Source organism: Lampris incognitus, chromosome 5 (assembly GCF_029633865.1).
Source record: "Lampris incognitus isolate fLamInc1 chromosome 5, fLamInc1.hap2, whole genome shotgun sequence".
Taxonomy (NCBI): domain Eukaryota; kingdom Metazoa; phylum Chordata; class Actinopteri; order Lampriformes; family Lampridae; genus Lampris; species Lampris incognitus.
This window is the reverse complement of record NC_079215.1, coordinates 52,959,077-52,975,044: the sequence shown is the minus strand read 5'-3', so window position 1 is coordinate 52,975,044 and position 15,968 is coordinate 52,959,077. Positions and strand designations below refer to the sequence as shown.

Sequence of the window (15,968 nt, the reverse complement as noted above, 5' to 3'; positions counted from 1 at the left end):
TCGTCCTCTATGTGGAGTTTGCATGTTCTCCCTGTGTCTGCGGTGGGTTTTTCCCCAGGTGCTACAGTTTCCCCCACCATCATCAAAAAGACATGCATGTTAGGGTTCATACTCCTGTCTATGTCCCTGACCGAGATATGGCAAGACAAAACCGGAGTTGGTCCTCAGGTGTTGCATGGCAGCTGACCACTGCTCCTAGCTACACAGCTAGGATGGGTTAAATGCAGAGCATGAATTTCCACTCAGTAATTAATAACGTAAATCAAAACACAAAAAAAAAAAATCAAAAATCCTAAACATTTATTAGAACTAGTACGGGCAGTAGCAGAGCAGGACCTACTTTACGACTCCCCTAAAACAATACTGAATGATGAATATAGGGGACAACAACAGATCAAACTAGAAATGAATTGCAGCGGTCTTTTCCGTTGCCAACCAACACACGGGGATCATTGGTTCGAATCCCCGTGTTACCTCCGGCTTGGTCGGGCGTCCCTACAGACACAATTGAACGTGTCTGCGCGTTGGAAGCCGGATATGGGTATGGTTCCTGGTTGCTGCACTAGCGCCTCCTCTGGTCAGTCGGGGCACTTGTTCAGGTGGGAGGGGGAACTGGGGGAATAGCGTGATCCTCCCATGCACTATGTCCCCCTGGCTTAACTCCACACCGTCAGATGAAAAGAAGTGTCTGGCGACTCCACATGTATCGGAGGAGGCATGTGGTAGTCTGCAGCCCTCCCCGGATCGGCAGAGGAGATGGAGCAGAGATCGGGACCGCTCGGAAGAGTGGGGTAATTGGCCAAGTACAATTGGAAGAAAATGGGGGGGGGGTGTCTGGGTTGGGCTTTTTTTCCTCCGAGAAAATGACTTTTGCTGTATTTCTTACACTTTGTTTTTATGAAGTCACAAAGCCATTTGTCTTAAGGATATCCTGAAAGCTTACATTTTATTAGATTATTCATTGAATTGTCCTTCACAACAAGAACATGGATCATCAGACACGTCATCATCTTTTTAGTTAGAACATCATTCATTGCACATGAACTATTGTCAGCATGGTACACTTTGTGCAAAATAAACTGGCCAGCTCTGGGTCTAGGGGAAAGAATGAATGTGGCTGACAGCCATTTTAAGACATCGGTCATCGAGACTTCTAGATGCTCGATTTAAATGTGAACTCTACGGCAAAAAATTGCTCCTTAAGGTGGATCAGTAACTTCCATACTAGAGGGTTTTTTTCCCAAATGGACCAAAGATGGTGGCAGTCCCCTTTTACCTCACTAAACACTGTTAAATCAGATTCTTTTGGGAATCTCCCACTCAAACAAAAAGGAAGAGAAGCAACTTTGGCAACTCAAGAAGCAACTCGAGTTGACGTGATTCTGTTTCTTTAACTAACCAGTGCATCATAACTCAGAGCTCAAAGCAGGCTCAATTTCACATAAAAATAACATTGACGAACTAACAAATAAATATGTTTAATGGACAGACATCCCTTAAAGTCAAACACTGTAAATTCAAATAATTTTTTTAATGCTTTAGAAAAAAAAGTGTGATTTCAACTGTGTGTGATGTCAACTGTTGCTACAGATGTTTTGTTTATGTAAAACCGCAATTTTTTTTTCCTTTGCGAAAGACGTAAAATCCAGGCCAGTCAGTCTATTCAAGTATGTTCCTACTGTTCTCCCCCTCCCCAACTGTGATAAGAGAGTCTTTCCTAGCAATCACCAAAATCTTCCATACCGCAGTTACAACTAGCAGCTTAGGCTACCTGTGGGTCTGATCTGTAACGTCAAATGCTTTGGTAATAATCTTCTACAGTGGAAACAAAAGCTTGTCTTATGAGGCAGTCAAAGTGGTCATAATGAGCAAAATCCTGTCAAAACACAATGTTAATTTCTTTAATGGATTTGCCATTGTCCACCGTTAACACTTTGAAAATGTGCCACAAAATAGCTTGGCCCTTTTTTGAGAGGGGAGAGATCCACCAGCAAGCCAATCTCAAGGAGAGGTTCTTCCTGCTCATAAGTCAATATGGGGAAGAGGAGTTGAGGTGATCCTTACAAACTAGAACCCCTCCGCTCCCAGTTTAGACCCTTCTCAAACCATATTACAGGGTTACAAAAGAAATAAATGGGCTCTGAGTTTGGGGGGTGGGGGGTGGTGTTATCTTGCAATCTGTAAACATAGCTTTCACTCTGAGACTCAAAAACACAACAAAATCATTAATTAAGGCATTGGCACCTGCAGAGCTGTGCATTAAACCAGAGTAGAAAACAGAACAGAATGTATGTACACAGGTAAGTGCTACGTGAGTCGCCTAGTGGTCCAAAGGGCTGGGGCTCAGGTGAGAACAGCTGGGCCCAGCGTTGGTCTTCCTTGCTCCATGAAGTTACTGGGACCTCGTGCTCAGGGCCAAGAGATTTCTTCATGATGTGACATGACTAGCGCAAAGATCCTGGCCCAGGCCCAAAGTTTTAGGGGTGAAACAGGATACATGGGAGACGGCAAATAAGGACACAGGAGGTTTGCAGATGATGACGTATGGGAAGATGTCAGGGCAGTCCTCCGTCTGCGTCACGGCTGAAGTAGTACCTGATGGGGGGACCAGGCAGGTCTTCCTCTCCGTCTGTCTCGGGAGAAAACGACACGGTCAGGTCCACATAGCGGCGATCCACCGACGGCTTGATCAGCTTGTGCATCCTGCAGGGTCAGATGAGGAAGGGATTTAATGCACTTGGTCCGACCCACAGTAGGAGTGAATCATTTCAAAGCAATTTAGGAGAAGAGGAGAACTGGCTTGTATGTACTTGGAATCAAATTTGGGAATCATCCCAGTATATTAAAGTGAGTTAAGTTTTGGGATCGAGGGTAGGGCAGCAGAGCAGCCAGGGTGAGGAAGTCCTTCAGCCAGCAGGCCCAGGCTCACTCCCCCATGGGGAAAGTTCCCTTGAGCAAGAAACTAAACTGCCTTCTAGCTATTGCAGGCACTGTTCTACACCGGAGCTTGCATGGTGACCTCGTCGCAGCAAAGGAAGAATTTAAAACAATTCATTTTGAACAGAGAGGAGAGGAAAATCAAGACAGGAAATTGTTTCCACAATAATAGCGCTTACGTCAGCTTGAGTCTTTTGCTGTGCCCGGGCATTACAGGAACATAGAGCATCTTCACACCGTGGACCACCATGATGGGTTCAACTCCATAGTTCTCCTAAAAAAAATGCAACAAGATTATTGATGGCACAACATAATATAACATTTTGTTATTACTTTTCTTCCCTTTAAGTTTTAATTTATTCCTTATACTTTGATCTTCAAAAACACCTTGGAACTGTACTGATAAGTTCTCTATTATTATTATTACTACACTTTCTCACCCTCACAGCACTGATAAAGTCAGAAAGAGTGAAGTCATCATGGCCATAGACAGTCCAATGGTCCCAAATGGAGAAGGAGATGTTTTCCCTGGGCAGGGGATCACAGAGGAGTCAGTAAATTGCATAAATGTGTGCGTCTGTCTTTTTGTACATATGTGGCCCCCGTACCTGATGTATGTCCTTTTGACAGGGGCAGTCTCAGTGAGCACCACTACAGGGATGGCCAGGTTAAAGAAGCAGTTTTTGAACGATTCAAACTCGTAGCCTCCCACCACCTTAATCAGCTCTAGTGCCACCTACGTGAGTCAAAGAACAAAATTGAACATTCACACCATCAAACACACAACCATACATGTACACACAGAAAAATGTTGCACATAAAGTGTAAAATATGACTATGGAATTAATTTCACCACTGAGTTTCTGCTGCTTGAAATACCCAATTATTGTGTTAATTATTATGTTAATGATTGGGTCAATCATTCTTTCTGGAAAACATTCCAACATACCATAAAATGAAGACAGGAATTATTTCATTGTTAGTTTTCCACAGAACTGCTGTACTGATATATTTTCTATTTATTAAGACTTCTGAAACATCTGAAAGTTTCAGTCACATGGAAAATACCTTGTTTCATTGAGACTGAGAAATCCAGTGATAATGTTTTGTGTATTGTCAAGCATGTATGGATGTGATTGGGAGAGAATCTTTTTTTTCTCTCATCTCAATTTCTGTAAATCTAATTTTTAGGACTGACTTTCTGTAAGAAACAGGCAATGGGAAATGTGTACTAATTTTGGTCTGTTCTCACCAGTCCAGCAACAGCAGCCGTTGCTGTGGCAATAGCAGGTATGATCTTGCCAGCAATGCGTTTTATCTTGAGACGATCAGCGGCCTCAATGGAGTACATATGGGCTCTAAGAACTGACGCTGCAGCCACAAAGTCCATGTGGCCATTACTGTCATCATCCTTCTCAAACTGCAGCGGGGACATCTGTAACCTCTCTACAGCGCGTACACACACACACACACACACACACACACACACACACACACACACACACACACACACACACACACACACACACACACGTCAGGCTATAGTTAACATGAGCTCCATAAAGAAGTGTTCCAGTGAGTGTTGGTCACTTTGTTTGTTTGTTTGGATGTACCTGGTGTAACACTGTTAGCAGAGATGGCTTCCTCTAGCTGAATGATGGCATCCCTCTCTTCCTCACTGCTCAACGCCATCTTCATATGATTAGGTTTCCGTGCCGTCTCGTCTGTCTCAATATGCTGGCGGGCACAAATAGAGACACACACCAACAACACTTTTGACTTCCTTTTTTTTTGTGGCTTTTTTCCCATTTTTCTCCCCAATCGTATTTGTCCAATTACCCTATTTTCCAAGCCACCCCGGTCGCTGCTCCACCCCCTCTGCCGATCCGAGAAGGGCCACAGACTACCACATGCCTCCTCCGATACATGCGGAGTCGCCAGCCGTTTCTTTTCATCTGACAGTGAGGAGTTTCACCAGAGGGACGTAGCGCGTGGGAGGATCATATCATTCCCCCCAGTTCCCCCTCCCCCCCGAACAGGCACCCTGACCGACCAGAGGAGGCACTAGTGCAGCGACCAGGACACATACCCACATCCGGCTTCCCACACACAGACACAGCCGGAGGTAACACAGGGGATTCGACCTGGCGAGCCCTGTGTTGGTAGGCAACAGAACAGACCGCTACGCTACCCGGATGAGTACTTTTGACTTTCTTAAAGATGTGACCATTACTCACAGATTTTTTGGTCATAGATGTACTAAATTAAAATCACAGATCAAAGAAACCTACTTTCTCTGAAGGCTGGTATTCTGGAATCTTGACATCACAGAGAATTTTATCCACTGATTCTTCTGATAGATCCTGGGGAGGGAAAAAAACCCATTAACTCTCCCAAAATATTATGTGTGTGTGTGTGTGTGTGTGTGTGTGTGTGTGTGTGTGTGTACACATGTTCATTCTGCCTGTGGCCTACCTTTTCTGAGAAAGGGATGTTATAGATCATTGCCAACAGACGGGCCATACTGACAATGAAAGTGAAGTGCCTGATAGGGTTAAAAGAGGGCATGACAATGTTTAATCAGTAACAGGAAAGTAGATTGAACAAAGGTATAAAAAGGACAGCTCACTCACAAAGAGTCTTTCAAGTCGAATTCTATGGTCGATGGAGGTCTTTTTGGCGACTGCCAAAACAAACCTAAGGAGAACAAATATTTCATGTAAACCCTGTGCCTGTATGTGAATTTTACTGTTATCAATATTAAAACTTGGGATTTTTAGTCTATTGATAGGAATGTGTTTGTGACACAAACTTACTTCCATCCTTTAACCGTGTGTCCAGGGGGAAAGAGTGCAACAGTTGTTGGGCCTACATCAGAACATTAACAGAATGAGATTACTTTTAGGGGACTGTGTACTCAAAGTGCATGCACGCATAAAGAACAGACATAGAATCTTCCCTGTTTGGTGAAAATATCAATGAAAAGAGAGACCCCCTTGGCTCTCAACAGCAGTCAAACAGGTGAGTTCAGTACTGCTGGTTTTCTAGTCTGCCTGGTGGCGCAGTCCTGAAGATCATCGTTTTTGTCGGTCTTGCTTAAATGTATGGTAACATGTGTGGTTACATGTGGTGGTTGCAGTGATGCTTGAGCCCTTCAAATCCCATATATATATCCAAATGAAATAGTCACTGCTAATGCTACGTCGGCACCTTCCTCACTGAATAAACAAATAAAACATGGTTGCACCTGAGTTTAGCTCTTGAGGTTGTAATATCTGTTGATAAAGGTTTTCGGCAAGTTTGATCTCATCTCTTCTTCTGCATTTGGCTACAAAGCTGAAGAAGTAAAACACTTTGTGCCACTCATTTTTCCTGGGAACGTCCTACTTGACAATGGCCATTTAAATGAATAACTACGAAAGGGCTAATAATTTGCATATTAGTGGATTATTTGCTAAACATACCAGAGACAAAAAGTATCGATGTAAAGTAAATCTGGATTTTAATGTTAATAATGTTCATCACCATGTCCTAAAACTGACTGGGTGGCCCGATACCCGGCAGAGCTGTACAAGGGGTACCTAAGGACCAGAGTTAAGAGCCCCTGGTTTGGGTAATTCATTACCTTTGTCTTGAAATACTTCTCGAATTTTAGACGGGCCAGAGCGACACAATGTTCCCATTGGCTAGGCCGCCTGCTTAGCAGCTTAATGACCTGGAATGCTCCCTCCAGACTCTCCCTCGCCTGCATTCTCTAAACAGACACAAAGATATTTAGCTAGGAGTGTCTTTTATTTTTTAGTGTAACATTACATAGGTGACAGAGATTTACTTCTAGTCATTATCATCAACAATTACCTGTAGCACAGCTTCAGCTGAGGAATGGGTCTGCCAGAACAAGTTGTACATGGATGGCTTGTGGACAAACATACTTTCAAACTACAAACACAAACATGCACACAGAGGAAACTGGTCACTGTCGGAACACCATGAGAACAGACTCATTCTGAATGCTGAAAATAGAACAAGAAATAGAAGATGGTGTGATGCTGGAGTCTTAGGTACTACACCTTGTCCCTGGCCCACTGGATGGTGTGCTCTATGACTGAGGGGAAGGACTTTAAGGTGCAGAATGGGATCTCCTCTTCTGGGGGGTCCCTCTGGACATTCAAGGACAATTTTTTTTAAAAACAGAATATTTGTAGTGACATGTGTGTAGCAGTAGCTGTGATACTGTGACTAAAACACAACCATTAGAGACCAAGCCAGAACAAAGAGAGACGGTCACATAACTACCCTACCAAAACAGACTCACATGGCTGTTGTATGACTCTGTCAAGTTTGGCACAATGATTTCTGTGTGTCCTTTGGTTCCCATGGTCCCGGAGTCAAGGAGAGCTTTCTGATTGGATACACTGCGACTGTGAGTTGACCAATTACAGACATGGCACCAGACAAGATTTCAGCAACAGGTTAAATACATATCCTGAAGACATAAATACAAATATTATATCCAAACCTCGACAAAAATGATAAGACCATGTAAAGGCACAACAGTGTGTTCCCATCTCAGTAACCTGTACACTTATGGTTTCATTACTGTAAACCCTGCTGACCTATGAACTCCGATACACATATATAGAATGTTCCAGAGTTCCCTCATGTCAAGGGTCAAGCTTAGAAAGCCACAAACTCCTCACTACTAACCTGTCCACGTATCTACGGGCCTCCACGTTGTCTAGTGCCGTGACCACCACGTTCAAGCGGGAGTAGAAGGAGTCGCTGTACATGGCCTCAGTGGCGGGACACACCTTGTTAAGGTGAGCGTCCACCTGCAGCTCTGGGTTGATATCCATTGTGGCCACAGCTGCTGTGGTACTCTTAGGTTTCTGAATATGAGAAAGAAAGAAGGAGAGGGGGAATAGTCAGGCAGAAACATCTCAAGCCTCTGGGGTCATATGGCTCGCCTACCCAGACTGGAATTTAACTTTTTTCCCCCCTTCCTCCTGTTTTTTGAGACAGTTTGAGAAAGTGTCTTTGAGGTAAGATGCACTGAAAAACCTCAAACCTCAAAAACAACACAATACATCTGTATGTAGGGGAGAAGTAAATCATCCCCTGTTGTAAGGGCAATAAACTGGATGGAGGAAAAAGATCAACAGGGAAGGAAAAAAAGATGGGGTGGGGGTGCAAAAGAATAATGATGATGATGAAGGGGTTATCTGCCCCTATCTTGCAATCTGTTCACCTGTATATGATGTGGTCTGAAGAGAAACTGACGGTTAAGGTTGGACTTCTCAATGAGGTCTGGGTCTGTTACGCACACCTGAAAACAGACATGCACAAAATTACAAAAGACAAGGTTATGGCAAGCCATCCCTTTAATCACCAAAGCTTTCACGTCAAAATCTGATTTTGAATAGCTGCAACTAAAATAGATCTGGGACACTGAGTGAGACACCTGCATTTCCTTTGCTACTTATCAACATGTCTGTTGCAAAAAATGTTATAATTCTGATTTCGTATGAGATTTCTTTTTTTTAGAATCTGTCATTCCTGAAATTGCTAAATTCAGATATGAGCATTTTCATATATTTGCAAAAGGCAAAGGGTATTTCATCAGTATCAAACCAATGCAAATATGTCAATACCTTAACACGCAGCTTGATCTCTCATTAAGACTGGTTAGTAAGCGTCAACTAGCTGCTCACAGTTTGACGAGTTAGAATCATGCATAGAGAGATTTGTGGACTTGACACTTTGACACATAATTTTGATGAGTCACAAATTAATAGAGATCTGGAATCAAGTTTGATTAGTCATGTTCTCTTCACTAATATCGCTGACTAGAATCACAAATTGTCAAAATCGCATTACGGATATGTTGATTACAATTATGGCTAGTAATGGTTATCTACAATTTGAATTCACTCAAATGTTTTGATGTTTAACAGTTTGCTGTAGAGGCTTATCAATTTGAAAATCCAGTATAACCAAAGTTCAAAAGAGACAGATACAATAAAGAAAGAAAGAAAGAAAGAAAGAAAGAAAGAAAGAAAGAAAGAAAGAAAGAAAGAAAGAAAGAAAGAAAGAAAGAAAGAAAGAAAAGCTAAGGTTAGCAGTCAGAATAAAAAATGAACCTAAAGAAAGCAAAATAGAGAGAAAACTGAGACAGACCAACAGGCAGACATAGGGAAGGAGTAGGAAAAAAGGAGGCAATGGGGAAAATAAAGATCCCCCACCTCTCCTGAACTCCTGGACAATCCCACACCAAGGAGGGCAAAGTTTTTCAGCATTTCACATCCGATGGCACCGCAACCCACCTGAAGAAGAAACGCATCAGTCTATACAGATCAAACCTCAACAGAGTTCCAAACACAAGACTAGTTCATTCCTTTGCACTGTGCAGCCCTTACCATAAAGACCCTGAGCTTGTGCAGCTCCAGACACATAGACTCCCCTATGCAGGCACGTAGCCCATCGTACCGATCACTTCTTGGGGCAAACTCCTCTGCAGAGAGAGCCTGGAGCGGCCTGACCACTTCAACAGCATCCAGATAAAACTAGAACACAGAAAGTTGCAAATGATAATATTAAGCCACACTTGCAGAAACAAGCGATGGAGCTCAATATTTCTGTAAGGATAAAATAAGACAAAACCCATAACAAAATCAAACATCCGTCAGTACTATGTCATGGTCTAGTGCTTGAATTTAGTATTTTGTCTTGGGACGAGACCTACCCATTGCTGCAGGGGTGCAAACTTCCCAGTAAGCGCTTTGAGGGCCTCCTGACTGGCCAGGCCCCCTACAGCTGCTGCTAACGGGGGTAAGGCTCCTCTTGCTGTCCTGGATAGGCAGTGCACCAACTCAGGGTTTACTGGAGCCTGGGGGATGGGAGGGTAAACTCATTTGTGTGCAGCAGTGCAACATTAAAAGTGCATGTGATAAATTATGATGCAGAGTAACTCACTTGGTTCCTGAGACTTGAATTTACTTCCTCTGTGAGCTTTAGTAAAACCTCAGCATCCTGTGAACAACTGGCAACATCAAAGAAAAAATGTGTTTACTGCTCAAGTTTATAGGCACATACATATATATATATATATATATATATACACACACACATATATACACACATATATATGAGAGAGAAAGAGAGAGAGATACAAATTAATATATACGTTAAAATTATAGATTATATCAAAAAAATCTGTAAATGGAAAAAGGCATGCTTTTTTTTAATGCCAGGGATAAAAAGCCAGAGCACTGCCAGTGAGTGAAAATAAAATGTAGATGTTTTGGTTACCCAATATTAGGCAGTCTGCTTTGCTGCTCCTGGAAGGTGTCGAGGGCTAACATTGCAGCATGGATTTGTAGTGGAGCCTGATGGGTACATTTAAAACAGTTTAATGAAGAAAAAAGCTGTTGGGTTTATTAAAAGTAACTGATAAGGCATGACTGAATGAAACACACATCAGGTTTGCTGAAGTCTGGAGTGAGGACTTTTGGATCACACAGTTGTCTCTCCATTGTCTCCTGAAAAAAAAAATAGAGAGAGAGAGAGAGAGAGAGAGAGACACACACACACACACACACACACACACACACAAACACACACACACACACACACACACACACACAAAATGTTGGTTCTGGGCAATCTGTATGATTTCTATTTTTATTTGAAGCTTCAACTGCTGTGTGATTTATCTGCCAGTTTGCTTACAAAGTTATAGGTCTGAGGGGTTTTCATCAGGACGAAAAATCCTCCATGTGCATAGGGTTGCAGATCAGATGTGTCTCCAATTGCAAAACTGTCAGGGGAAAGGACTGGATAACACAAATATACGTGCGCACACACAAACACACACACACAGACATGAAAGTACAGAGAAACAGATCCCATGAGAGAAAACAATTAAAAATCATGACAAAAGGTCAATTTTGTGAGATTTGAACTGAAGTCACAAAGAACCTCAACCTGGAGTTATGTATGCCAAGGGTTTTCTGAGCACATCATCCCAGGTAGCTATACCTGGCCATAACTACTGAGAAGGAGCATGTGGCTGCTTAAACGATAAGCAGGACACACACCTGCAATTTGACCTTAAAGTGTCCTCAATGAAATCACTCAACCGTGCAAATTAAGACATAAAATAAGCTCATGGTCCATTTGTTGAGAAATTGTTTAACATTAAGGTCTTTCAGTGCATTATCATGATGCAAATGACCGGAATTTTTTATTTTTAGGCAATTTTTATTAAATAGCAACAGTAGAGACTCAGACAAGAAATTGGGAGAGGGGTATGACATGCAACAAAAGTCACCGGCTGGAATCGAACTGGTGAACAGTTGCAACCATGTGGCATGCGCTATAACCATTCAGCTGTGGAGGTGCTCCAAAAAAGAAATTATTACATTGTAATAGATTTGTTATAAATGCCCCACCCTTGTTTCTATTATCTACAACGATGAGCTTGTTATGAGTATGTATGAGCTCATAGATGTGCACTAAGCACATCTATGAGCTCACAGGTGCAAAGCATAGCAAGCAAATAAAAGGTAATGTACATTGTACGGTACCTGTACCTTGTAATGTGACAAACTAAAAGTAAATACTGTGTAAACTTGTGCCCAAAGTGGAATAAGCATGTTAATTAATTGTACTGCACGCCTATACCTGAAACCTGCCGTGCCGTGCCATTGAGTTCCACCATGCCATTAATCTCTCTGAAGAGGACACTCTCGCCTGTCTGCAAACCATGGGTGCGGTTGTCCATGCAAGTCACTACTCCGGGGTTGTCCTGGAAGGTCAAAGGTCAAATCACAATAGTTTGGCACAGAAAGTAGTTCCTGTTACCACAGAATATTTGCCAGAACGCCATTTCCTGACTTTAAATATTGGGAGCAGAAGTCAGGGATTGCAAAACTGGAAAATTCAAAGTAAGGGAGACTGAAAATCCTGAAGATTGGCAGCAAATGGAAAAATGATGTGATAACTGGAATCTTGCTGGTTCAGTCCCCTGGACCATCAAATAATGTAACCATCAACAATCATGGATCTTGTCAATTTGCAACTTTGAGCAACCCTCTGAACCTCCGTCTACTCGTTTTTTATGAACCAATCTGAATTTAAAGCATCAGTAAAATTCTAATCTCCACCAAACACTAAACAGACAGCAGTGTGACTTACAGTTAAACAAGATTAAGTACAGAAAATTATGGACTGGCGGTGATAAAGGCACTAAAGTGCTCGAGTCACATAGAAAATCAGACGACATTGTCGACCCAATGGAAATGTTTGAACCCATTTGGTTTGTTAATTATTGGTCTTTATTCTAGGACCTATAGAGATGCAGAAATTCAAAAAGTCCTCCAATTACCTGAGTGATGCTTTGGATGAAAAGCTCCTTGGGCTCTTCCCCCGTGGGGTCTGTCACTTCAAAATTCTCCCCAAAATCACAGAATACCCGCACACAGATACCATAGGCATCACAGCCAATGAACTGTCAGGAAGAGAAAACACATTAACTGGACTGATGTTGAGTCATTTACTTACTGATTTTCAAATGTACATATAGTATGTTTTTAGTTCTGCATAATTTCAGGGTATATACACTTACTTTGATGGGAGGCTTTTGTGAGTGGCAGAACTCATTCACTTTTTTCTGTAAACCTAGTCTGGCTTGGGTCAGAATCACACACTGGAGGAGAGATCACAGCACCACACAATCAATCAAATGTTCTTTGAGCAAGGCTCCAGCATTGTAAAGTGGCATGATCTCTTATACTGAGGTTAACTGTAGTCTAGAGATAAAGGAAGTCAAGCAAAGGTTTCAACTGTTTCATTAACTGAGAACAAAACAATTAAGTAAGTTAATGTGCACACAATATAGTGGCCTCAGTCTTTATGTTGAACGTGACAATATTTTAAGTGAGGCATCGCCATAATTTGTAAAAGCCTAACCCAAAAGCCTAACAATAAATTTGTTTATGTTCATTGGAGCTGTTTACATGGCCTACAAGAGGAAGGTCAGCACTGGACTCATACAAAGGGGACACCAGCCAGTACAGTCCCTTACCTGGTACTTTCGGAGGAAGCTGAGGTCAGTCTTGTCATCCAGAGTAGAGAGAGATGTATTCACGTGTACATAGGGATTCAACTCTGCTACCCGAGGGTACACTGCCTCCACCCTGAGGTAGTGGGAAAATGAACATATTAAGTGAGTATTTGTTTGTGTGTACATGTAACAGGGAAATACTGTTTCATCTTAGTGTGTGTAAGCAAGTAAAACTTTATTTCCTTTGAGTGTGATTGTGTCTTAGAGATTGTGATTGTGAAAGAAAGCCTAGAGATATCAGTCTGGAGACAAAACTCTAAATGATGAAATCAGTAGTCAATAAGGTACAGCATTTTAAACAAACTTAAAACTTGGAGAGAAAAAAAGCAATCAAAAGCACATAAAGAGGATTGACCACCAGCTTGGCTGTAGTGAACAATTCAGCTTTCCTAATGTGACTTGTTACATTATTTCTTAGACAAAAAAACCTTTCCACACTCAAAATATCAAGGTAGCAAAAAAAAAAAAACACATTTCCAAGGTTTTACAGAAATGTATTCTTTCTTTTTGGTTTCCTCAACATGGTTTATCATTATACTTGCATAAATCAATACAGAAAACCTATTAAGAGCTGCTAGAACAATCACAAGTCAGAGGGCATTACTTGTCCAGCTCCCTGGTCTGTTTTACCTCGTCCTGCAATTTAACACATCTTCTTGGCGTATGAAAAAGTTGGAGCCCAGATCCCCAGTTTCACACTGCTTGGTATCATGGAGGGTAACTGCCTGTATAAAAAAAACACACACACACACACACGCGCGCACACACACACACACACACACACACACACACACAGTACAAACTTACATATGTCACTCTGGTCATAACAGCCCATAAATTAAAACACATCAAACACTGAAAACTGAAAATGACACGACGACATTTTGTGTGAATACTTACCTTTACACCAGCTAGGACAATATTCTTGGCTGTGAAACAATAGAAAACACTACATTTTAGACACCTTATGCATGTCCAAGTCAGCTGCAAAACAGGTCAATTGAGATGGCTACATGTCAGATCGTGGTTGGTACTGTATGTCAATCAAAATGTTACTTTGTTAAATCATTTCACAATGCTGAGGTACAATACCATAGTAGTGTACCAACCTATCTCTATTCCCAAGCCTCCCAATCCACTGAGAAAGACTGAGGACTGGGCCATCTGTTGCATAGCACTGTCTCCCAGTACATAGCGCTGGCGGCTAAAAAGAGGAAGAGGGAGAGACAGTGAATATGCAAGAAAGTGACAGTGAGAGATCAAAAGGGAAACTGAGGGCTCCAACTTGTGTCCAAGTGTGATGGCTATATGGCGTACAATCTTGGGACTTCCTCTACAAAAACCGCTGTGCATAATTACACCACAACCCCACCACCCATTGTAATGTGTTCTTGTGAGTGGCTGATTAGCAATATAATGACTTGCTATAAAAGACGTATAGACTTGCCTGTACAGAGAGTCGTCAATCTCCATCGAGTCAGCAGCCATTGCGGTAGGGGAAGGGGGGGTAGTCGCTGGTCCGAGAGATATTGACTACAATTTAAAGTGTGGAAAGACAACAAAAAGGAGGCGATAGCCTGACTCATAACACTTTTCGGTTGTTACTTCTAACAATAACCGAATGCAACCAAGGTCTGGTAGTTTAAAAAAAAGAAGTAGATAACAAAACAAAAGCAATACACTGTTGTAAATAAACCGGCTAACGATTTTAGCAGTCATCTAACGTTAGTTATTATAAAATTGCCATTTTTGTGAAAAATTATGATCCAATACCCCTCAGCAATATGCCTAGCCAATTAGCATGTATAAGTCGTATTGATTCCGGTACTACAGCCAGGAAATAGTTTTCTACACCCAGAAGGCTACCTAGACGCAAGCTACTTCATTACGGGCCTACAATACTAATGCAAGCATAGCGTTAGCAACTATAGCTAGCTAACTTAGTAGCACAGCTGTGTGGCGCCGGTTTAGAGCGGAAACACTGTCATAAACTTCCTAAAAGTGATGACATATTTGCCATCAGCAACCTGAGATCTACAGAGATAGTCAAGTTAAAGAGTGTTTTAAGACCGATATGAAATGCGTTGTATAAAGACTTTGCACATTTGTTTCGGCGGCTACCTGTCAGTGTGCGGCGAGGAGCTACAGCGAATGAATGATTCTGAGTGGTTGAAAACATGGAACACTTCCGGGTTATTTTGATCATGTGATTAAACGCGTCACATAGGGGGCGGAGCAGACTGTACATCTTTATCATAGTCAAACAAGAAAAGGCATTGGTTTCTAAATACAATCTAACTCAACAGTAACCGTATCGTTTATTTATAATTGAATAGGTTTCTTATGTAGTGATGTCCCCCCCCCTCACTTTTTATTGAAACGTAAACACGAACAGTTTCTGTATGAGCCGCAATGTGTTTTGATAAAAAGTGGCAGGAAAAAAGTTATAGGAGGCCTCTCTCACGTGCGTTTGACCAATAAGAGAAGGAACTGCAAGCATGTGCTTTTAACATCAGGATTTGTTTCAAGAGTCTTAATTTATTTGTTACACAAAATTAGATAGAAATACTTTTTTTTCTACCTAGTGGAGATTCAACGTATTCCTTGCTGAGGTTTTTAGTATCAATGAGTGTCTGCGTTAACTTTATGAATTAAGTGTTGCATGATTTAAAAAAAAACAAAAAACAGTCCAGATGGGCTCAATCTTAATTTGCTTAAACTAGATCCTGCAACCTGGACAGAGTTAAGTTTTCACTGAGAAACTTTCCTAATCAAAGTTTAACTCAGTGAAACATTTACACCGTAAAGACCCTCTGTCAAGCTGACGTGTGAGCTTGATCCAGTTAAAAACAAGTGGAGTGCTAGCTTTGAAACCCATTCCATTTTAAGTCTGTGAATGTCAGCGTGT

At 41.7% G+C, this 15,968-nt stretch overlaps 1 protein-coding gene across 1 annotated transcript; it reads right to left on the bottom strand.

Annotated features, from left to right (window-relative positions):
- Positions 1–929: 929 nt before the first annotated feature.
- Positions 930–15,195, bottom strand: uba6 (ubiquitin like modifier activating enzyme 6). Its single transcript, XM_056279989.1, has 32 exons — positions 15,182–15,195; positions 14,508–14,593; positions 14,170–14,264; positions 13,961–13,989; positions 13,691–13,785; positions 13,022–13,133; positions 12,563–12,643; positions 12,323–12,445; positions 11,620–11,743; positions 10,666–10,769; positions 10,413–10,475; positions 10,246–10,322; positions 9,910–9,976; positions 9,680–9,823; positions 9,354–9,500; positions 9,180–9,260; positions 8,186–8,263; positions 7,645–7,826; positions 7,253–7,358; positions 7,008–7,097; positions 6,796–6,876; positions 6,563–6,691; positions 5,754–5,805; positions 5,571–5,634; positions 5,413–5,482; positions 5,229–5,300; positions 4,551–4,674; positions 4,190–4,383; positions 3,546–3,673; positions 3,378–3,465; positions 3,117–3,211; positions 930–2,703 (listed from the first exon to the last, which is right to left on the bottom strand). The coding sequence occupies exons 2-32, from the start codon at positions 14,546–14,548 to the stop codon at positions 2,556–2,558; spliced, it is 3,084 nt and encodes a 1,027-aa protein (XP_056135964.1). The 5' UTR covers positions 14,549–14,593; positions 15,182–15,195; the 3' UTR covers positions 930–2,555.
- Between the last annotated feature and the right edge of the window lie 773 nt (positions 15,196–15,968).